Source organism: Eubalaena glacialis, chromosome 3 (genome assembly GCF_028564815.1).
Source record: "Eubalaena glacialis isolate mEubGla1 chromosome 3, mEubGla1.1.hap2.+ XY, whole genome shotgun sequence".
Classification (NCBI taxonomy): domain Eukaryota; kingdom Metazoa; phylum Chordata; class Mammalia; order Artiodactyla; family Balaenidae; genus Eubalaena; species Eubalaena glacialis.
Window position 1 is genome coordinate 190,889,863 of NC_083718.1, and position 22,801 is coordinate 190,912,663.

At 51.8% G+C, this 22,801-nt stretch overlaps 1 protein-coding gene across 2 annotated transcripts in view; it reads right to left on the bottom strand.

Annotated features, from left to right (window-relative positions):
* Window positions 1–22,801, bottom strand: part of KCNAB2 (potassium voltage-gated channel subfamily A regulatory beta subunit 2) — a 94,645-nt gene that overhangs the window by 40,897 nt on the left and 30,947 nt on the right. Inside the window, exons 2-3 of one of the 2 annotated variants that reach the window (XM_061187158.1) lie at window positions 13,055–13,183; window positions 11,804–11,845 (exon numbers count right to left, since the gene is read on the bottom strand). In XM_061187158.1, the coding sequence (XP_061043141.1) occupies window positions 11,804–11,845; window positions 13,055–13,131 (119 nt within the window). In that variant the 5' untranslated portion in view covers window positions 13,132–13,183. The remainder of the gene's footprint in view (window positions 1–11,803; window positions 11,846–13,054; window positions 13,184–22,801) is intronic. The other variant, XM_061187157.1, reaches the window with a different exon arrangement.

The window sequence follows — 22,801 nt, forward strand, 5'->3', positions numbered from 1 at the left end:
GTGGTTCCTCGGCTTGTGGCCGCGTCCCTCCCACTGCTGCCTCCACCACCAAAGGGCCTCTTCCCTGTGCGTCTTCATTGGGCCTTCTTATTAGGACACCAGGCGCTGGATTTAGGGCCCACCCTATTCCAGTGTGAGCTCATCTTAACTAATTACATCTGCACAGAGCCTATTTCCAAATAGCCTCACATTCTACGGTTCTGGGTAGATGAAATTTTGGGGGACAAAATTCACCCCAGTGCCCCCTCCATTACAAACCGTATCCACACCCGAGGGAGTTGGGGTCTCCCCGGGGCGGGGGATGGGCTCCGGCTCCCCTGCCCGCCCCACCTCACCTCTACTGCTCTCGCCTTCCTCGCTCTGGCCCTGGGCCTTCTCTCCTCACATGTGCCCCTGTCCCCTTGGACTGGAAAGTTCTTCTCCACGTCTTCAAGTGGTCCTCCTTTCAGACGGCTGGGGTCTCAGCTGCCCCTGGTCTCCCTGACTCCTCAGGCATTTACTTGCTTTTTCTCTGCCATCCCCCAGCAGGATGTAATGTCCAACAGGGTGGGGAGGGACCTTGTCTGTCCTGTTCGCGCAGCATCTGGCAAGCCTGGAGCCAAGTAGATCTTCAGTAAACATTTGCTGAATTAATGAAAAGTATCAATGACTTGCCAAAAAAAGAAAAAATGCAGGGACTTCCCTGGTGGTCCAGTGGTTAAGAATCCGCCTTCCACTGCAGGGGGTGCAGGTTTGATCCCTGGTCGGGGAGCTCAGATCCCTACACGCCTCAAGGCCAAAAAAACCAAAACATAAATCAGAAGCAATATTGTAACAAATTCAATAAAGACTTTAAAAAATGGTCCACATCAAAAAAATCTAGACAGGAAAAGAAAAAATGCAGACCCTCATCTCCTTCTTGAGAAATTTCCATCAGAATCAGGAGGTCCTCAAGGCCAAACTCGCTGACCCTTTGTTCTTCCTTTACATCTGGATTTATAATGCAAAGCCTTAAGAATTCTGCCACCTAATGGACTCAGGGCAGAAGTGCTTTGTATCTTTAAATGACGACCTCATGCTGAAGATCCAAACACTTGTCCGCAGGAGAAAATGTTACAGCCACAGGGCTGGCCTCTGTTCTTCTCTCCAGACAACAGCCAGATCACCACGGGGCCTGCGCTAGATGGCAACCAAGTCAAATATAGGACACCCACTTAAATCTGGACTTGAGATAAACAACGAATAACTTCTGCTATTATGTCCCGATGATGGCATAAACTGGTTGTTTATTTGAAATTCAAATTTAACTGGGTGTTCTATATATATATATATTTATAAATTTATTTATTTATTTTTGGCTGCATTGGGTCTTTGTTGCTGTGTGTGAGCTTTCTCTAGTTGCAGCGAGAGGGGGCTACTCTTCGTTGCGGTGCGTGGGCTTCTCATTGCGGTGGCTTCTCTTGCTGTGGAGCACGGGCTCTAGGCGCGTGGGCTTCAGTAGTTGCAGCACGTGGGCTCAGCAGTTGTGGCTTGCGGGCTCTAGAGTGCAGGCTCAGTAGTTGTGGCACACGGGCTTAGTTGCTCCGTGGCATGTGGGATCTTCCTGGACCAGGGCTCGAACCCGTGTCCCCTGCATTGGCAGGCGGATTCTTAACCACTGCGCCACCATGGAAGTCCTGTTCTATATTTTTATTTGCTAAATCTGGCAACTGTACGTAGACTAGGTGGGTGGGGGGGGGGTCCCTTCTGGCCAACTGGCTCTGGCCAGGACTTGTCCCTGGGAGGCACAGGAATAAAGCCTCATGTATGTAACTTATCAACTCAAATGCCAGCTCTGGGGCTCTCTGGCCACTTTCTGAGGCTTTCAGAGGAGAAAGTGGGCAGGTCAGAGCACTGTCCCAGATGCTGATTTCAATGACAAGCGAGCTAAACAGAATGTCTTTCTGAGGTTCAGAAGGAACCCTCCAAACCCAGCATCCGAGAACACAGGGACACCTAATCCACAGCCTTTGCTAATCACAGTTACAAGCGTAGTTGCAGCAACCAATTCAGAGGCCACTTCCCATGAGGACAGCCCAATTTAAGCACATCTTGGTCCCCAGGACCTCGCACGGGTTTCTGGTGCTGGGATGGATTTGTTGGTAGAGACGATGAATTGAGGGATTTCCCCTAATTTGTGTTTAGTCAACCCCTAATAATTAATGTGTCCCAATGACACGGCAAGAAGACAAATGACATAGTATGTTTACCCCTGCTGCAAAGTTTTTTCAAGAAACCATACTCTTTTCCCATGGAGGATACACCAAACGCAGCAGTGCTTATCTCTGGAGGAGAGGACTCTGCAGACTCTCATTTTCCTCTTTTATACATTCCTACGCGGTCAGCATTCTTTTTTTTTGGCTGCGCCACACAGCATGTGGGATCTTAGTTCCCCGAACTGGGATCGAACCCGTGCCCCCTGCAGTGGAAGCGTGGAGTCTTAACCACTGGACCGCCGAGGAAGTCCCACGGTCAGCATTCTTAAACCCCAAGGAGTCTGCCCCAGTTGACAGTGACGCCGTTACCCCGTTTCCTGGGCTGCATCCCTCTCGCAGCCCCTGCCTCGGCCAGGGGACCTCCTCCTGCCCCCGCCCGGCCCAGCTCTTACCGGTACTTCATGCCGGTGCACCGGGCGGTACAGCTGTCCAGGGAGAGGCCGTGCATGCGCAGGAAGCTCTCCATGTTCCTGGCCTGGGCGGCTGCCCGCACCTCCCGCAGCTGCTGCAGCTCCAGCGTGCTGGCCTGGCGGACGGGCTGCAGGGCCCAGTCTGAGTGACACCTGCTGATCACGCTTCTCAGGCTCTCGCTGTACGTCATGGACAACATGGTCCCACCTGGCCCAGGAGCTGCCACTGTCCGGACGGGAAACGCCGAGTGGTGATGGGTTAGAGAGCATCCCGCCGTCCCCGGTGCCCAGGCTGGACGCCGGCCCTGGGGCTGGGGCAGGGGCTGCGGCAGGGACACATCCTCCAGACAGAGCGGCCACCAAGGGGTCTTGGCGCCTGGGGACAGGGCCCGGCCCCGGAATGTAAACACCTCTTGGCTTGAGATTCTCGGTCCTCAAAGCTGCACTGGCCGGGAACTCTGGCTGAGCCACCCCCTCTGCCCCTGCAACCATGAGACAAGCACAGGCGAAGCAGCTGCATTCCAGGTGGGAGATCTCAAAAAAATGCTCCAAATGCAAAGGGGGCAGGAGCATGCAGAGAGCCTGGCCCCCAGAGTGGAAGACTTCACGGCACCCCCTGGAGGTGTTCCCAGGGTAAAACCAGGTACAGGGCCGTCCCGGGAAGCAGCATAAGCACACCTGTCGCTGAAGCAAACTCCAGTGTGATTTTGCCAGGGGGCATCGCGCCCCCAGGAAGGCCCTATTTGTTGGTTCACAGCCTGGTAAAGGGAAATGTTATCCACATGTGCATTCTCTGCTTGTAGAAAGCGCCGTTGCACCCGCACAGTTCTTTGGGCTCCATGCTCAAATTAATTATGTCACAATCCACGAGTTTTTGCAATAGAAACACTGAGCGGATGCATTTAAGGAGGGAGTGAAGCGGGGGAGGGAATAGGGTTGGAAACTGCAAAGCTTAAATGTTAAGAACCATTGCTAAATCGTCATCTGAAAGGATGATTACACTTGGAAACTAAAAACATAAATGTCCATCAATAGGAAATCGGCTATGTAAATGATGGCTCATCCATAGAATGGAAATTTGTGCAGCCACGTGAGGTGTCTCCACGTGGACTGATAGGCAATGAGTCCCAGGAGACAGCATCAAGAAAGGAAAGGAGAGGGGAACACGTGTGTGCACAGAATGCTGCCCTTGTGTCAATTCACGCACACACATGAGTAGCTCAGTGAAGGGCCAGCGTCACAGCTGTGCGTCCACATCCTGCAGTGGCTTTGACTGGGCAACACGGACACGGCCGCAGGGGGCAGGGCTGTTCTACAATCCAGGGACTCCCCCCCCCACCCCCCCGCATCTGACCACGGGCCTCTGCCCCGGCCCAGATGCCTGCACCGTGGCCCCAGAATTGTCACCGTCACTGAGGTGAGATGCGTCTTTTCAGCTGGGTCAGCTGGACCCTGGAGCCCAGCCCTCGAACTGGAGGAACCAGCACTGTCCCCACCTCCGCCCTAAGGGAAAACAAGTTCCATTATCCCTGCGAAGGGCTGGGCAGGCTGCCCTGGGGGCTGAGGCAGCTGCAGAGTCCCTAGGGTGGAGAGGGCATTGGGGTCGCCTGGGCTGGTCCTTCCTCAGGTGAGCGCTCCAGCCCCAGTTCATATCCCCCTTTCTCCACGGCAGGTATCATCACCTGACGACGTGCTTCTGTCCTCTCTAGTCATCTTGTTTGTTGCATCTGAGCCCCTGAAGGTCAGGTCCAGGAGGGCAGGGACTTTTCCATCTACTTTCACTGCTGCACCCTCAGCTCCCGAAGTAGTAACTGGGTATTTCCCTGGCCGTGCCGGCAGCACCTGGAGGGGCTGGGCTGGCCCCCTGACTCAGGCCAAGGCCCTCTGCAGGCTGCCTTCTCCTGGGCCAGGACTTGCATCACCACAGCTCAGACCCACAGGGGGGCCCAGAACCTCTAGCATCCCCCAAGGGTTTGGACTAAGGTCTCTGAGGGATGCTTTTGCAGGACACGAAAATACCCACCTTCCAGGAGAATCATTCTGGGGCAGCAGAGGGGGCCCAGGCTCGGTGGGGGTGGGTGGGTTTGACCTTGGACGTGGCACCATGGACTCCCACAGGTAGCAACGCCAGCTCCTTCCCTCCCTCCTCCCCTCCAAGTGCACGCTGCCCACTACCCGTCAGGCAGCTGCTTCAAAGGTGTCTGTGTGACCTGCGTGGGGCAAAAGCAGGCCAGTCCTGGCTTCCCTGGGGGTCCGTGTTCAGAGAGAACAGCCGGGCAAGCAGCAGTTACAGGGGTGCTTCCCGAAGAGCAGGACCCACCTCAGACGCGACCGTTCCCAGCCAGGCCCAGCCAGGCTGAGATCAATAGCCATTAGAGCTTTCAAGACATGACCCACAAAAAGCAATCCTGGTCTGATCTGGCTCTGGAAATCTAGCCCTGGCCCCAGAGCTGCAATGCCAGTGTGGCTGAGTGCCCTGCTTCTGGACAGGGGCAGCCCTGTCCAGTGGGTGTGTCACCCACTCGGTGCGACCCAGGCAGGCACCTGCACCGCTCCGAGCCTCAGTCTCCACGTCTGTGAAGTGGGATGAGCAGAGGCCTATTGTGCAGGCTGCCTCGGGCTGCACAGGACCGGACTGGAAAACTGGACAGGGGCTGGCCTCGCCGTGGGAGCATGCCACGTGTGGGAGGTGGCCACCAACCACGAGGTGTGGACCGTGGCACCAGTTATGATAAGTGGCGTGAGGACAAAATACACAAAAGGGGGTGGAGGGGAGGTGGGTGGGCCGGCGGGGCCTCTCCAGAGGCCGCACGTGAACATGGGCCTGAGTGATTCGAGGGAGCCGTGTAGGATGAAATATGGACGTTATCCATCGCCCCTGGTCTGGCGGAGGCACACATCCCTAATGAGATGGGTGCAGTGGGTGTGGCCAGGACTTGGAGGGCGCCTCTCTGTGGGGCTGGGGTCCCTCCTGCCTGGGATCTCTCCTCATCTTGGGTTATAGCGGCCTTGGGAGGGGCCCCTGGGTGGGGCAGGGCCACCAGCCGCATGGAGGGAGCCCAGAGCCTCCTGCTGGATGTGAGGGTCCTGGTGGCGCAGGGCAGGCTTGGGCCAGGGGCCTCGTGGGAGGAGAGGTGGGCCGTGGGCGAGCACGGTGGTCCCTGACCTGGGTTGGACGGTGAGGACCTGGCGCCCACAAGGGGGTCTGTGACCGGAGGGCCGAGCACAGCGAGGAAGGGGCTGGGAAGCGTTCATCCTCCTAAGGTCCTCGAGGGCGGGGGAGGAAGGACACAGAGGGACTCGGACGGTCACCAATGCTGTCCAGCGGGAGAGGACAGCGTAATAAGCCAGCTTCCTCCGCAGGCGAGCAGGGCTGGGTCCCTGGATGAGGGGCCCCTCGAAGACTCCCCTTGTTGGGGCTCCTGCCTTGGCCACCTGGCTTCTCAGGGACCCCGACCTCTCGCTCCTCCTCTTTGCCATACTGCCCCCCCATCTCAGGAAAAATCAGCCCTCTTTAATAGCCATCACTAATTACAGAGCCTACAGGGCCCCCCCCCCGTGCTGGGGCCTGCCTCTTGCAAATCTATTCCTGTGGACGGGGGTCTGGGGAATTCACGCGAATGAACCGCGTGACATGGAAAAATGGAAAGAGACATTAACCTCGTTAAGTCCGTGGGAATCGCAACCTTGCTGAAGAGCCTTCCACCTGGAATTCCTGAACTGAGGTCTGTTTACTGAAAGCCACCAAAACACGAGACATGGGATCCGGAAGGAATCCGGAAAGTCTCTTTGAAACGGCGACATGTGTCTCGACACCGGAGAAACCGGCCTAAGTTCCTAAAGCGGGAGCGCGGAGGGCAGCGGCTCGAAATCATTCCGGAGCGCGGCTCGAAAATGCACAGCATCGCGTCAGGGCAAAAACAAAATTATTTTTGCTCGAGAACCATCAGCAAACCAAGGCCCAAAGAAGCAGCCCCCGGCCCTCTCACCTGTGTTTCGAAACAGACCTTTCAGACAGCACCCAGCCTCCTGCTGCCATTCTCGGGGGGAAACTTGAAAATGCTGGATCTTAGTGGGGAACCCGACAGGGTACCAGCTACAGCCCAGGTCTCCCCGGAGGGGAGAGCAGCAGGGTTGGGAGGCAAGCAGGCTCAAGCGGCAGAACGCCCACCCTCCTTCCTCCCGTGGTTACCTAGGGCTGGCTTTTTTTGTTCTGTTTTGAGGTTTTCCGCTTTGAAAACACATAGAGGGTCTAATTTCTGATCAGCCAAACGCATCCCCAAAAGCTGTCCCTGTCATTTCTGTTCCCGGGATGCTTGTTCCCCAGCAGCATTCTCCCCCCCAAGAAGGCAGCTGCCACTTGTCTCCTGGAGCTGAAGGGATGAAGGGACCACTCACCTGCCTTGCTGGCGTCTGCTGGTTAAAAGGGACACAGTCTAGTTTATTAGGGTTCACAAGGCGTTTAAGGAGCTGGTGCAGCAGCTCTCTCATTAGGGAGTGTCACTGCAGAACGTCAGAAGCAATTGGTGAATAAGTCCCACAAGGGTCAGGTTTGGAGGCAGCGAGTCCATTAGTCCTATTAGGGCATCTGCATCTCAGTGAAAGAGGCTGAATTATTCACGAGCGTGCCTCTTCCCCTAAAAGCCTGGGGAGTGTGGTTCCGCGGTGCAGCCTGGCAAGGCCGCCTCCTGCGTGCTGGCTGGGAGGGGGCACCGGCTGGGGTCCTGCCATCCCCTCGGGTGCACACCCTCTGCCTCGAGACCTGACCCTGGGAACCGCAGGTGGAGAGGCGCAGGCTGTGCTTTCCGGTAGTTGAGGACGGGACCCAGGCTTGCGGCTGCCGTCCCACCTTGTTCTTAGCTGTCTGCAAGCAGGGGAGCCCGGGGCCCCACGGCACGTGACCGCCGCCCACGGTGAAGGGGTTGAGGTCTGGCAAGACGCACCCTCAGCACACGCAGACAGACGCCCCAGCTCCCTTCCACCGGGACGCGCCCCAGATTGTACGTCCTACGCTGCCAGGACCTATAAATGGCTGGGAGCTTCCTGCAGTTCGCTATTTGGACACCACACTGCTTCTCTCTCCAGGTGGGGGCATGGAGACCCTTCCTCACAGTCCTGACCTGAGGTTTGGAAAACGCTTTGAGGCTGAGCCCCCGTTCCGGGTTCATGACCGCAGGGGCCCTTCGTGTCATACTAGGATCGCCCCAAAGTCTCAGCATGACACTATCCTCTAGCTGAGAAATCGCGCCGGTGCCTGTGGGATTCTGGATGGAGGCTGAGCTGATTACCCCATGACAAACCTGCTAACGGGGTGGCTACAAGGGGTGGGGGGATCACTTCACCAGATCTGGAGTAGAAAGAAATGGGAGGCCGGGGGAGGACGTGGAACCGGAGGTAACTGGTAGTGGGTGATGATCTGGAAAGGCCTTCGTGATGGACTTGAGATCGTTTTTCTTTTCTTTTTTAAAAGATTTATTTATTTTGGCTGCACCACGCACCTTGTGGGGTCTTAGTCCCCTGACCAGGGATCGAACCTACGCCTCCTGAAGTGGAAGCACAGAGTCCTAACCACTGGACCACCAGGGAATTCCCTGGGATGGTTTTTCTTAAAGGCTGAAGCCCACTGTCAGGTTCCATGTCACGTGTCACCCACTGGCTGGAAGTGGCCGTAGTGGGCCTCATGGCTGGGTGGCGGTCATCAGCCTGACATGCTTGGAACGAGGCTCATCTCCTTCCCCCGGGGCACCGTTCCCCTCTCATCACGTTGTCCCTCTCGGCGCCTGCACCTCAGACACCAAGCCCCATGGACGTGGCTCCTGGTACCGTTCACTCTCTCTTCCTGTGGCTCCTGTGGTTCAGCCCTTCTCCATCTCTCCTGGCTCCTCATCCAGCATCTCCATCCCCCGTCTCAATTCCTGCTACCAGGCTTCCTTCCTGCAGCAGAGCCCTGCCCCCTGCCCTGCTCTAACACCATCGATGGCTCCCCAGTGCCCACTGAATGCCGTCCAGGCTCCTCTGCTTGGCATTCCTGGCCCTCCCTCCTCAGACCCCCAGCTGCCTCTACAGTCTGGCCTCTGTTTACTCTCCATCCTGTCCTGTCCCTGATGGCCCAGATGGTGTGACCGCTACTTCCTGTTCTCAGGGCGCCTCTCCAAGCTGTGCTCAGGCTGTCGCATCTACTGGAATGTTCTTCCTGGTGTCTGTTGAATTCTGTCCAGTCTTCGAGGTCCAGCCCAAAGGCTCTATGAAGCCTTCCCTGACTCTCAGCTGGCTGTGACCCCTCCCTCCTCGGAACGCCACCAACTCTCTGGACTCTCCCAAGACCCACTATTTTTTTTTTTTAATTTATTTTATTTTCGGCTGTATTGGGTCTCCGTTGCTGCGCGCGGGCTTTCTCTAGTTTCGGAGAGCGGGGGCTACTCTTCGTTGCGGTGTGCGGGCATCTCATTGTTGTGGCTTCTCTTGTTGCGGAGCATAGGCTCTAGGCATGTGGGCTTCAGTAGTTGTGGCACATGGGCTCAGTAGTTGTGGCTCGTGGGCTCTAGAGCACAGGCTCAGTAGTTGTGGCGCACGGGCTTCGTTGCTCTGCGGCATGTGGGATCTTCCTGGACCAGGGCTCGAACCCGTGTCCCCTGCATTGGCAGGCGGATTCTTAACCACTGCGCCACCAGGGAAGACCCCCATGACCCACTTTGCCTCCTAGATACTGTTAGAATGATTTGGGTTCGGAGTAGATTGCACTACCGTGGCCGATCCTTTCCACCTCTCTGTGTCACGTGACCATGATTCCTCCCATGGGTTGGGGGGAGTATATTTTCCCCTTGACATTGGGCTTGGTCATGAGCATGCTTTGGCCAAAAGAATGAGCAGAAGTGACTGTACCAATTCTAACCGTCGGCCTTCAGAGACAGTTGTGTTTCTGCTGTTTTCTCTGGCACTTCTGCCATGAGAAGAGGCCTGGGATGGCCTCTGGTTAGGAAGGACGGAGAGATGGTGAACACCGGCGTCCAGCCTGCAGCTCAGAGACCAACCCAGCTAAGCCCAGCCTAGACGAACTGACTCCAGTCAACCCACAGACATATGAGCAAGGAATCAATGCTTATTGTTGCTGCCCCTGCAACTTGGGGTAGTTTGTTATGCGGCCTCCTGTGTAAAAGCTGACAGGTACAGGGTCTTCCCTCCCTTACCCGTCTGTGAGCTGCTCGAGGGCAGGGTCCTGGACACCTTTGCCCTGTTGGAGGAGGGGGTGCCACCCTGCTGGCTGACTTAAATAACCATCCAACAGCCATGTCAGTGCCTGGGTGATGAGGACCCCCCACTGGGAGTGGCACCCAGTTTGCTGAACACAGACCCCACCCCCTTAGAGGTTATCACCAGAGGCCCCACAAAAGATGCCAAGTGTCTGTAGGGAGTAACCACGCTGGAGCCCCAAAGGGCAGGACAGCCAGAGCCTGTGGCATTGAACGTGGAGCTGAGAGGCTGGGGGTGGGTGGTCTTCAGATCTGGAGATTCAGTTCTCCAGCAGAGCCTGTCCACGGGGCAAGAAGACCTCATGGGGACCGGACGCTCAGCCAGAGGGGTCGCAGAGGGTAGACCACAGGGTGGATCCATGGGGTCCGGGGGGCCAGCAAGGGGTGTGGAGCACCCTTTCACTTCAACTCGACTTACTTGGCACCTCTGACGGGACCAGCCCTTTCAGCCGGCTGGCCTGTTTCGGGGATTTTTCTGCCTGCATGTCTCAGCTCACTCCTTTCCTTCCAGGAGTGAGGCAGGCCCAGGACCTCTGAGGATGCGGCTCAAGTGCATGTTTGGTTTCAAGGATTCAAGTGCATGTTTGGTTTCAAGGATTCAGTTTGAATCCTTGTGGATGGATTGCAAACATTCATTCTGGCATATTATGTCATACATACATACATACACACACACACATACATACACATATATACATACATACACACATACATACGTATATAATGATAAACACTTCATTCAATAAGAGCATTTGCAAGCTCAGACCTAACTATTTCAAGCAAGACCTTATCTAGCAAAAATTCCAGTAGAATCAAAGATTCGCTCGTCCCTTTAGAGCTCTCGGTAAGGGGTGAGACCTCATGGGAGGCACTGAAGCAATGGCAAAATTAGCCTGAGGACCCAGGCCCACGGTCATGTTCGGAGGTGCCAAGGCTGTGGGAAGGAAAAAGCCACATGGAAATCCAGCGCCGACCCCAGCACCCACTGCCCGAGTGAGGTCCCTCGTGCATTGGCGATAACGGTCCCACAGCTCTGTCACCGCTGCGGGTGCACACGCCGGGGACCCAGTTCTGGACGGAGAGACCTCCCAGGCCTGGAGGCCAAGACGCACAACAGACACCAGGGCCCTGCCCCCACGAGCCGTACCGAGTGTCCAGCCCCAAAGCTGGCGGAGCTGCCCTGAGGGTTCCGTAAGCCTGGCATGTTCTCGATGGAGGAAAACGTCAAAGTAAATTCCCAGAGTTAGAGATTTTCAAGAGCACGCGTGTCTGTGGTGCACGCCCTACCCCTACACATTAGGAAGAGGCTGCACAGAGGGAGGAAGGGACCCGCCTGGGGGGCTTTTGCTGATGGACGTGCCTCGGGCTGGACCTCTGGACGCCGTGTCCCTCTGGTGACACACTCTCCCCCAGTGGACACATTGTGCTGATTTCCAACAGGAAATGCATCAGAAAGACGCCAGCGCATCCGTCCCGACCCTGGCCTGGGTCCTATTGCAGCCGCACACCCCCAGAGAGCTCCACAGGCTACAGATCAGCTCAAATTCAAGGAAAAGCGGAGAACACTGGGCTGGGTGCATCGTCTTTCACTCTGATCACCTAAGAAGCACAAAGCTGGGATGACAGGAAAGCACTCGATCCGCTGTCTGAGGGGTGAGGTTTGAAAGGCGATCTGGCGAGAGCTCAGTTCAAATCAAAGAAAATTCTAGACGATGAGCCCACACAACGAGCCCGACTTCACGTCTTTCATCACTATGCCGTGTCGTGGCACCGAGAAGAGGACCAGAGCCTGGATCTTATGGGGGAGTTTTCACGCCCGAGAAATCACCAGCACACCCGGCCTGGGCGGCATGGCTCTCCCACCCGCTGCCCTGCTTGCTGTTTGTAGGGAAAACGGAGGGCTCGTTACCTGTAAAACTGGAGCTGTCTTTTGGGGCTCCCATACCGAGTACTGCGGACAGCAATGGAGGAGAGAGAAGGAAACAGGGAGAGAAGAGAGAGAAGCCACAGTTGGCATCAACCACGCACAGGGAGGTGCCAGCCCGGGAAGCATCTCTGACGCCCGGCAGCCCCAGCCCCAGCCCCACCCCGCCCTCTCGGGGCTGTCGGAGGATGTGCCTGGGTACCAAGTCTCGGTGGCAGCGCCACCCAGTGGCACAGGGAGGTGGAGGCCCGTTTGTTTGGATGCCGGGCTCCTCTGTGCCTGACCTCGATTTGGGTTTCTTTTTTTTCTGGCCACCCCGCACGGCATGTGGCATCTTAGCTCCCTCGCCAGGGATTGAACCCGCACCCCCTGCAGTGGAAGGGCGGAGTCTTAACCACTGGACCACCAGGGAAGTCCCTCTTTTTGGGTTTTCGTGAAACATGCTTTTGCAGACCAACGGTTGAAAACGTTCAAACCCAGGAATGCCCATCACCCAACACGCTGGGAAGTCTGCACGTGACCATGGGGTTCTTTTTAGGACCTGGATGCAGGAGGGACGCCCCCATTCCCTGTGGTTTCCATGGACGCTCGCTGTGGCTCAGGCCCTCACAGTTATCTGAAGGTCCAGTGGCTCAAGGACTGGCGGGCCCCAGGGTTCCACTTGCGCCCCAGTCCTCCGTGACAATGATGCCAGCGGCTCCCACCCCGCGCCTTCCGCATGCCCTCCCTGTGGTTCAACCTGGGCTATTTTCCAAACAGAAAGACCCAGGGCTGGATCTGGAAGTGGGCTCCACAAAGAGGTCAAGGGGGCCTGGCTGCCTCCACACTCCGTGGGCCCCACTCAGGCCTGTAAGGCTTGGAGCCTTGCTCAGGGTGTCAGGGGAGCTGGTGGGACCACAGGGGCTACAGGACCTGCAGTGTGTGTGGGAAGAGAGAGATGGAAACCGGGAATGGCCTCTGTTACCTCCCACAGAATATTTCAGAAGAGTCAGGGACAAGGCAGGAGTCTAATCCTGGCTCCATCCCACCTGGAAAACCTTGGTTTTTTTCTTTCCCATTTTGGTCTTAAAAGCCTCCTTTCCTTGGAGAAAATGCTGGCTTGCGTGCACCTGACAGCCCCGTGGGCTCACTCGGCCCCTCCCTCTGGGTCAAGGGGAGGAGACTGGCCTGCGGACCTCCTCAGAGGCAGCACTGACCCTGGGAGGGCCTGGGTGGGGTGGCACGGGGGGGGGTCACCTGTAGATCATGCCAGGAGAGCCGGTCTGCCGCAGGGAGAGCCGAGCCGGGGACCCCGTGGTCGATTCCGGATACATGGAGCCGGCCTCACTCGTCCCGACCCACTCCCTTCTTCAAGGAGGGAAGATCCTGGAGGGAGAGCAAAGAAGGAGGGGAGGCGGTTAAAAAAAGACCAATCAGTGTGGCCAGGATGCTCTGTGATCCTGAAGGCCTGGTTCCTTGGGCATCTGCATGTCCCTCATCAGACAGACAGACAGGCCCACGGGGGCTTGGGTGAGGCTGATGGTCGGGTCCGTGACTGTGAAGGATTTCTACTCCTTCTTTCCAAGCCCCCACTCCGCCCCTCCCTGACTGCCTTTCTGAGGTTCTGGGAGCACTTCCTCTTTGCCCAAACTATGCAGAAATGGTGGTTGCAGAGGGAATCTGTGGACTTGGGAATCTGGGCTGTCTTCCCCAGGCCAGGAAGTGGTACCACGGTCACCCAGGGTCATCCTGGATGCCTCACCTCCCTGACCCCTGACTCCTGCCCTGAGGCACCCCTGGGCAAGTGAGGGACACGGACGGGAAACCAGGACCACAGAGGGGAGGGTGCACAGAGCGCCAGGCCTTGTGCGCTAGGAGCAGAGCCGTCCCCAAGGCCAGTCCAGATGCTGGTCCAGAGGCCCCGGGGAAGGCAGGGTGCACGATGTCCTCACACAGGCTAACGGGATGGGGAACAGGCAGCCAAGGGCAGGGTGGGATGCACGTGCCCTTTACTGGGGGTGCGGCCCACCCCCACCTCTCGCTCTCCTCTCTGGCTTTCCCTGGGCCCAGCTGCTGTGTGGTGACACCTCAACCCCCAGCTCGGGCACTTAAGGATGTTTAATGTCCAGAATTCCGAATCACAGACTTAATCTGCCTGAGTCCCCAGGTGACGCCCGTGTTGTTTGTCCAGGGAACACACTTTGAGGACCCTTGGCCTAAAGCCGAGCTCCCGGACTAGAAGTCAGCAAACTACTGCCAGCAGGCCAAAAATTTCTGTAAATAAGGTTTTATTGGAGGTTTTACCTCCATGCCCATTTGTTTATGAATTGCCCGTTTGTGCTACTATAATGGGGTGGGTCTTTGCGATGGAGACCGTCTGGCCTGCAAAGCCTAAAATATTTACTACCTGTCCCTTTAAAGGAAAAGTCTGCCGACCCCTGTTCTAGGCCATTCTCTCCCCCACTCTCCAAGATGACACGGCCCAGCACCTCACTCCTGAAATCACGAACACTTCCTTTCCCGTGTTACCCATAGCTCTCGACTTGATGCTTCCTATTTCACTAGCATCAGACCCATCCCCCAGCATCAGCACAAGGAACATTCTGCTTCCCTCCCGTTGCTACCCGGGTGACCTGGCCATGCCCACAGCACCCACACCCTCTGCCTCGCCCCCATTCAAGGGCATCCTGCAACAGGACTCTCGCCCACAAGTCCTTCCTTCTTTACGGAGCAGAGCCATCTGCACACAATCAATTACTACTTCTTCTATCTTGGGACTTCCCTGGTGGTCCAGTGGTTAAGACTCCGCACTTCCACTGCAGGGGCACAGGTTCGATCCCTGGTCAGGGAACTAAGATCCTGCATGCCACGCGGTGTGGCCAAAACCCCCCCAAAAAACCCCCCAAAAAACGACTTCTCCAGATGGAAGGAAAGATGGTGGAGGAGAAGGATGTGCGCTCACTCCCTCTTGCGAGAGCACCATCATCACAACTAACTGCTGAACAATCATCGACAGGAAGACACTGGAACTCACCAAAAAAGATACCCCACATCCAAAGACAAAGGAGAAGCCACAGTGAGACGGTAGGAGGGGCGCAATCACAGTAAAATCAAATCCCATAACCACTGGGTGGGCGATTCACAAACGAGAACACTTATACCACAAAAGTCCACCCACTGGAGTGAAGGTTCTGAGCCCCACGTCATGCTTCCCAACCTGTGGGTCTGGCAACGGAGGAGGAATTCCTAGAGAATCAGACTTTGAAGACTAGCGGGATTTGACTGCAGGACTTTGACAGGATTGGGGGAAACAGAGACTCCACTCTTGGAGGGCGCACACAAAGTAGTGTGCGCATCGGGACCCAGGGGGAAGGAGCAGTGACCCCATTGGAGGCTGAACCAGACCTACCTGCTAGTGTTGGAGGGTCTCCTGCAGAGGGAGGGGGCAGCTGTGGCTCACCGCGGGTACAAGGACACTGGCAGCAGAAGTTCTGGGAAGTACTCCTTGGCGTGAGCCCTCCTGGAGTCTGCCATTAGCCCCAACAAAGAGACTGCAGACTCCAGGGCTGGGTCGCCTCAGGCCAAACAACCAACAGGGAGGGAACTCAGCCCCACCCATTAGCAGACAAGCAGATTAAAGTTTTACTGAGCTCTGCCCACCAGAGCAACACCCAGCTCTAGCCACCACCAGTCCCTCCCATCAGGAAACTTGCACAAGCCTCTTAGGTAGCCTCATCCACCAGGGGGCAGACAGCAACAGCAAGAAGAACTACAACCCTGCAGCCTGCGGAACGAAAACCACAATCAGAGAAAGATAGACAAAATGAAAAGGCAGAGGACTATGTACGAGATGAAGGAACAAGATAACCCCAGAAAAACAATTAAATGAAGTGGAGATAGGCAACCTTCCAGAAAAAGAATTCAGAATAATGATAGTGAAGATGATCCAGGACCTCGGAAAAAGAATGGAGGCAAAGATAGAGAAGACGCAAGAAATGTTTAACAAAGACCTAGAAGAATTAAAGAACAAACAAACAGGAATGAACAATACAATAACGGAAATGAAGAATACACTAGAAGGAATCAATAGTAGAATAACTGAGGCAGAAGAACGGATAACTGACCTGGAAGACAGAATGGTGGAAATCACTGCCACATAAAAGAATAAAGAAAAAAGAATGAAAATAAACGAAGACAGCCTAAGAGACCTCTGGGGCAACATTAAATGCACCAACATTCACATTATAGGGGTTCCAGAAGGAGAAGAGAGAGAGAAAGGAACTGAGAAAATATTTGAAGACATTACAGTCGAAAACTTCCTTAACATAGGAAAGGAAATAGCCACCCAAGTCCAGGAAGCGCAGAGAGTCCCAGGCAGGATAAACCCAAGGAGAAACACACTGAGAGACATAGTAATCAAACTGACAAAAATTAAAGACAAAGAAAATTTATTAAAAGCAACAAGGGAAAAACGACAAAAACATACAAGCGAACTCCCATAAGGTTAACAGCTGATTTCTCAGCAGAAACTCTGCAAGCCAGAAGGGAGTGGCATGATATATTTAAAGTGATGAAAGGGAAGAACCTACAACCAAGAATACTCTACCCAGCAAGGATATCATTCATATTCAACAGAGAAATCAAAAGTTTTACAGACAAGCAAAAGCTAAGAGAATTCAGCACCACCAAACCAGCTTTACAACAAATGCTTAAGGAACTTCTCTAAGTGGGAAACACAAGAGAAGAAAAGGACCTACAAAAACAAACCCAAAACAATTAAGATAATGGTAATAGGAACATACATATTGATAATTACCTTAAATGTAAATGGATTTAATGCTCCAACCAAAAGACATAGACTGGCTGAATGGATACAAAAACAAGACCCATACATATGCTGTCTACAAGAGACCCACTTCAGACCTAGGGACACATACAGACTGAAAGTGAGGAGATGGAAAAAGATATTCCATGCAAATGGAAATCAAAAGAAAGCTGGAGGGGCTTCCCTGGTGGTGTAGTGGTTAAGAATCCGCCTGCCAATGCAGGGAACACGGGTTCAAGCCCTGGTCTGGGAAGATCCCACATGCCGTGGAGCAGCTAAGCCTGTGTGCCACAACTACTGAGCCTGCACTCTAGAGCCCATGAGCCACAACTACTGAGCCCGCGTGCCACAACTACTGAAGCCCGCATGCCTAGAGCCCACGCTGCACAAGAGAAGCCACTGCAATGAGAAGCTCGCGCACCACAACGAAGAGTAGCCCCCACTCGCCGCAACTAGAGAAAGTCTGCACGCAGCAACAGAGACCCAATGCAGCCAAAAATAAATAAATAAATTTATTAAAAAAAAAAAAGAAAGCTGGAGTAGCAATTCTCATATCAGACAAAATAGACTTTAAAATAAAGACTATTACAAGAGACCAAGAAGGACACTACATAATGACCAAGGGATCGATCCAAGAAGAAGATATAACAATTGTAAATATTTATGCACCCAACATAGGAGCACCTCAATACTTAAGGCAAATGCTAACAGCCATAAAAGGGGAAATCGACAGTAACACAATCATAGTATGGGACTTTAACACCTCACTTTCACCAATGGACAGATCGTCCAAAATGAAAATGAACAAGGAAACACAAGCTTTAAATGACACATTAAACAAGATGGACTTAATTGATATTTATAGGACATTCCATCCAAAAACAACAGAATACACTTTCTTCTCAAGTATTCATGGAACATTCTCCAGGACAGACCATATCTTGGGTCACAAATCAAGCCTTGGTAAATTTAAGAAAATTGAAATTGTATCAAGTATCTTTTCCAACCACAATGCTATGAGACTAGATATCAATCACAGGAAAAAAAATGTAAAAAATACAAACTCATGGAGGCTAAACAATACGCTACTAAATAACCAAGAGATCACTGAAGAAATCAAAGAGAAAATCAAAAAATACCTAGAAACAAATGACAATGAAAACACGAAGACCCAAAACCTGTGGGATGCAGCAAAAGCAGTTCAAGAGGGAAGTTTATAGCAATACAATCCTACCTCAAGAAACAAGAAAAATCTCAAATAAACAACCTAACCTTACACCTAAAGCAATTAGGGAAAGAAGAACAGAAAAACCCCAAAGTTAGCAGAAGGAAAGAAATCATAAAGATCAGATCAGAAATAAATGAAAAAGAAATGAAGGAAACAATAGCAAAGATCAATAAAAGTAAAAGCTGGTTCTTTGAGAAGAAAAACAAAATTGATAAACCACTAGCCAGACTCATCAAGAAAAAAAGGGAGAAGACTCAAATCAACAGAATTAGAAATGAAAAAGGAGAAGTAACAACTGACACTGAAGAAATCCAAAGGATCATGAGAGATTACTACAAGCAACTATATGCCAATAAAATGGACAACCTGGAAGAAATGGACAAATTCTTAGAAAAACACAACCTTCCAAGACTGAACCAGGAAAAAATAGAAAATATAAACAGACCAATCACAAGTAATGAAATTGAAACTGTGATTAAAAATCTTCCAACAAACAAAAGCCCAGGACCAGATGGCTTCACAGGTGAATTCTATCAAACATTTAGAGAAGAGCTAACACCCATCCTTCTCAAACTCTTCCAAAATATAGCAGAGGGAGGAACACTCCTAAACTCATTCTATGAGGCCACCATCACCATGATACCAAAATCAGACAAAGATGTCACAAAAAAAGAAAACTACAGGCCAATATCTCTGATGAACATAGATGCAAAAATCCTCAACAAAATACTAGCAAACAGAATCCAACAGCACATTATAAGGATCGTACACCATGGTCAAGTGGGGTTTACCCCAGGGATGCAAGGATTGTTCAATATATGCAAATCAATGAATGTGATACACCATATTAACAAATTGAAGGATTAAAAACCATATGATAATCTCAATAGATGCAGAAAAAGCTTTTGACAAACTTCAACACCCATTTATGATTAAAAACTCTCCAGAAAGTAGGCATAGAGGGAACCTACCTCAACATAATAAAGGCCATATATGACAAACCCACAGCTAACGTCATTCTCAATGGTGAAAAACTGAAACCATTTCTTCTAAGATCAGGAACAAGACAAGGTTGGCCACCCTCACCACTATTATTCAACATAGTTTTGGAAGTTTTAGCCACAGCAGTCAGAGAAGAAAAAGAAATAAAAGGAATCCAAATTGGAAAAGAAGAAGTAAAACTGTCACTGTTTGCAGATGACATGATACTATACATAGAAAATCCTAAAGGTGTCACCAGAAAACTACTAGAGCTGATCAATGAGTTTGGTAGAGTAGCAGCATACAAAATTAATGCATAGAAATCTCTTGCATTCCTATACACTAACAATGAAAGATCAGAAGGTAAATTAAGGAAACAATCCCATTTACCATTGCAACAAAAAGAATAAAATACCTAGGAAGAAACCTACCTAAGGAAGTAAAAGACCTGTACTCAGAAAACTATAAGACACTGATGAAAGAAATCAAAGGTGACACAAACAGATGGAGAGAGATACCATGTTCTTGGATTGGAATAATCAATATTGTGAAAATGACTATACTACCCAAAGCAGTCTACAGGTTCAATGCAATCCCTATCAAATTATCAATGGCAGTTTTTACAGAACTAGAACAAAAAATCTCATAATTTGTATGGAGACACAAAAGACCCCAAATAATCAAAGCACTCTTGAAAAAAAAACAAAAACGGAGCTGGAGGAATCAGACGCCCTGACTTCAGACTATACTACAAAGCTACAGTAATCAAGACAGTATGGTACTGGCACAAAAACAGAAATATAGATCAATGGAACAGGATAGAAAGCCCAGAGATAAACACATGCACCTATGGTCAATTTATCTATGACAATGGCGGCAAGGATATACAATGGAGAAAAGACAGTCTCTTCAATAAGTGATGCTGGGAAAACTGGACAGCTACGTGTAAAAGAATGAAATTAGAACACTCCCTAACACCGTACACAAAAATAAACCCAAAATGGATTAAAGACCTAAATGTAAGACTGGGCACTATAAAACTCTTAGAGGAAAACATAGGAAGAACACCCTTTGACACAAATTGCAGCAAGATCTTTTTTGACCCACCTCCTAGAGTAATGGAAATAAAAACAAAAATAAACAAATGGGACCTAAAGAAACTTAAAAGCTTTTACACAGCAAAGGAAACTATAAACAAGACAAAAAGACAACCCTCAGAATGGGAGAAAATATTTGCAAGCGAATCAACAGACAAATGATTTATCTCCAAAATATATAAGCAGCTCATGCAGCTCAATATCAAAAAAACAAACAACCCAATCAGAAAATGGGCAGAAGACCTAAATAGACATTTCTCCAAAGAAGGCATATAGATGGCCAAGAGGCACATGAAAAGCTGCTCAACATCACTAATTACTAGAGAAATGCAAATCAAAATTACAACGAGGTATCACCTCACACCGGTTAGCTGGGCATCATCATAAAGTTACAAACAATAAATGCTGGAGAGGGTGTGGAGAAAAGAGAACCCTCTTGCACTGTTGGTGGGAATGTAAATTGATAGAGCCATTAAGGAGAACAGTATGGAGGTTCCTTAAAAAAATAAAAATAGAATTACTATATGACCCAGCAATCCCACTACTGGACATGTACCCAGAGAAAACCATAATTCAAAAAGACACATGCACCCCAATGTTCATTGCAGCACTTTTATAATAACCAGGTCATGCAAGCAACCTAAATGTCCTTCAACAGATGAATGGATAAAGAAGAAGTGGTACATATATACAATGGAATATTACTCAGCCATAAAAAGGAATGAAATTGGGTCACTTGTAGAGACGTGGATGGACCTAGAGACTGTCATACAGAGTGAAGTAAGTCAGAAAGAGAAAAACAAATATCGTATATTAATGCATATATGTGGAATCTAGAAAAATGGTACAGATGAACTGGTTTGCAAGGCAGAAATAGAGACACAGATGTAGAAGACAAACATATGGACACCAAGGGGGGAAGTCGGGGGGGATGAATTGGGAGATTGGGATTGACATATGTACACTAATATGCATAAAATAGATAACTAAAAAAAAAAAAACCAAACTACTTCTGCAGTTTTCAAAAACAACAAGCATAGTTTCTTGGACCCACTTCCTTCCCCACTCTTGTCCTATTTCTTTCCTTCCATCACAGGAAATGTCCTCTTGTCTGCAATTCCCCTCCCTTCTGCCCTCATGCCTCTGAGGAAGCTACCATTGCCAAGGTCGCCGTGACCTCCCTGTTGCTAAGCCTGATAGTGCCCATCGTTGGGTGGATGGCGGGGCCGCACCATCCTCCTGGCTCCGGGACCCCACGTTGCCCGCTGTCCTGCTGGCTCCCCAGCTGCTCCTTCTCGGGCTCCCGGGCTGCGTCTGGTCCTCTCTCTTGTCTCCAGCTCTGGTTTCTGCCCAGGCTCAGGTCTTGAATCTCTTTTCTTTTCTGTCTACATGAGGTTCCTCAGATTTCCACCAGTCTTCTGGCTCTGACCTCCATTGCTACGCTGCAGACCCCACGATTGTATCTCCAGCCCCCATCTCTCCCCTGGACCACAGACGCGTGTATCCAACTGTCCACTAGGCATCTCTACAAGGATGTGAAACAAGCGCCTTGGGTCCATGCGTCTAACACGAAGCTCCTGACCACCCTGTCAACTACAAATTGGCACTTGCCATGGGCACTTGCCATCTACCTCTACAAGGATTAAATCATGTGCTGCTGCAGTTGCTGACTTTCAACATCCCCTGAAAGGAATTCAGGGTGGAGAGCAGAAATGAGGCACTCGGTGCTCTGAGAAAAACTGGCAGAACAGGTCTTCAGATAGTTAGATATTTTCAGGAGAAGATTTAATGAGCCTAATTTTTGTATTTCCTCATATCTAGAAAAACACTAAAATCCTTCATGGTGACGATTGCTCCTCGTGACTAGCAGAAACCTTCTGGAAAAAAATACGTGCTTGATTGCATGTACTCCCCCTTTGCCAAAATCACATACATACTGACCTTCCCCTGACCTCTTTGGTGCAGTTTCTCAGAGCTATCTGAAATGCTGTCTCCCGGGCCGCAGTCCTCATGTTGCCCCAAATAAAACTTAACTCTCACTCTCACATTGTGCATTTTTTTAAGTCGACAACTCCCACTCCAGCCCTGTTCTTCCACGGCCACCCCGTCATGAGGCCATCTTCAGAAGCCACCAGAGTCCCACGCTTCTTGCGGTGACCTCCGCCCCCTCCTCCCTGGCCCGGCTGCCACCTTCCCTCTCGTAGTCCCCACGACAGCTTTCTGACAGGTCTCCTGGCTTCCACCTTGACCAGGAGCCAGAGCGAACCTTCCGGAACATAAATCAGATCATGTTGTTACTTTGCTCAAACTTTCCAATGGTCTCCCATTCTACCCAGAGTGAAAGCCCAAATCTCAACAGCGGCCTCAGCCCGGCCCCGCCTGAGCCACGACATCTCTGACCTCATCCCCGCCCCCCCTCGCTCACTCCGCCCCAGACGCGGGCTCCGTGGGGTCCCGTGAACCCAGCAGACGCTCCAACCTCAGGGCTTTTGCACCTGCTCTTCCTTCTGCCTGAGCTCTCTGACCCCCGACCCGCCGGAGGGACCCCTGACCTTCGCCTCCTGATACAAAGGTCACATTCTCAGGGAGTCTTCTCTGGACACTTTATCTTAAATTGCAGACCTGTCTTCCCTACACTCCCCTGGTCCCTCCCCTGGCACATGTCACCTTCTAACACACCTTCTATTTCACCTACTGTCTCATTTATGACCCCAAGATGCCAGCTCCATGGATGCAGGGAGTTTTGTCGGCTGTGTTCACAGCTATGCCTGGCACACCTGTGGTAGGGGGAGGGCCTGGGGACTCGGCTTGCATGAAGTGGCAGGCGTGGGGACAGGGCAGCCTTCCTGAGGGTGCAATGCCCGCTCTGTCCA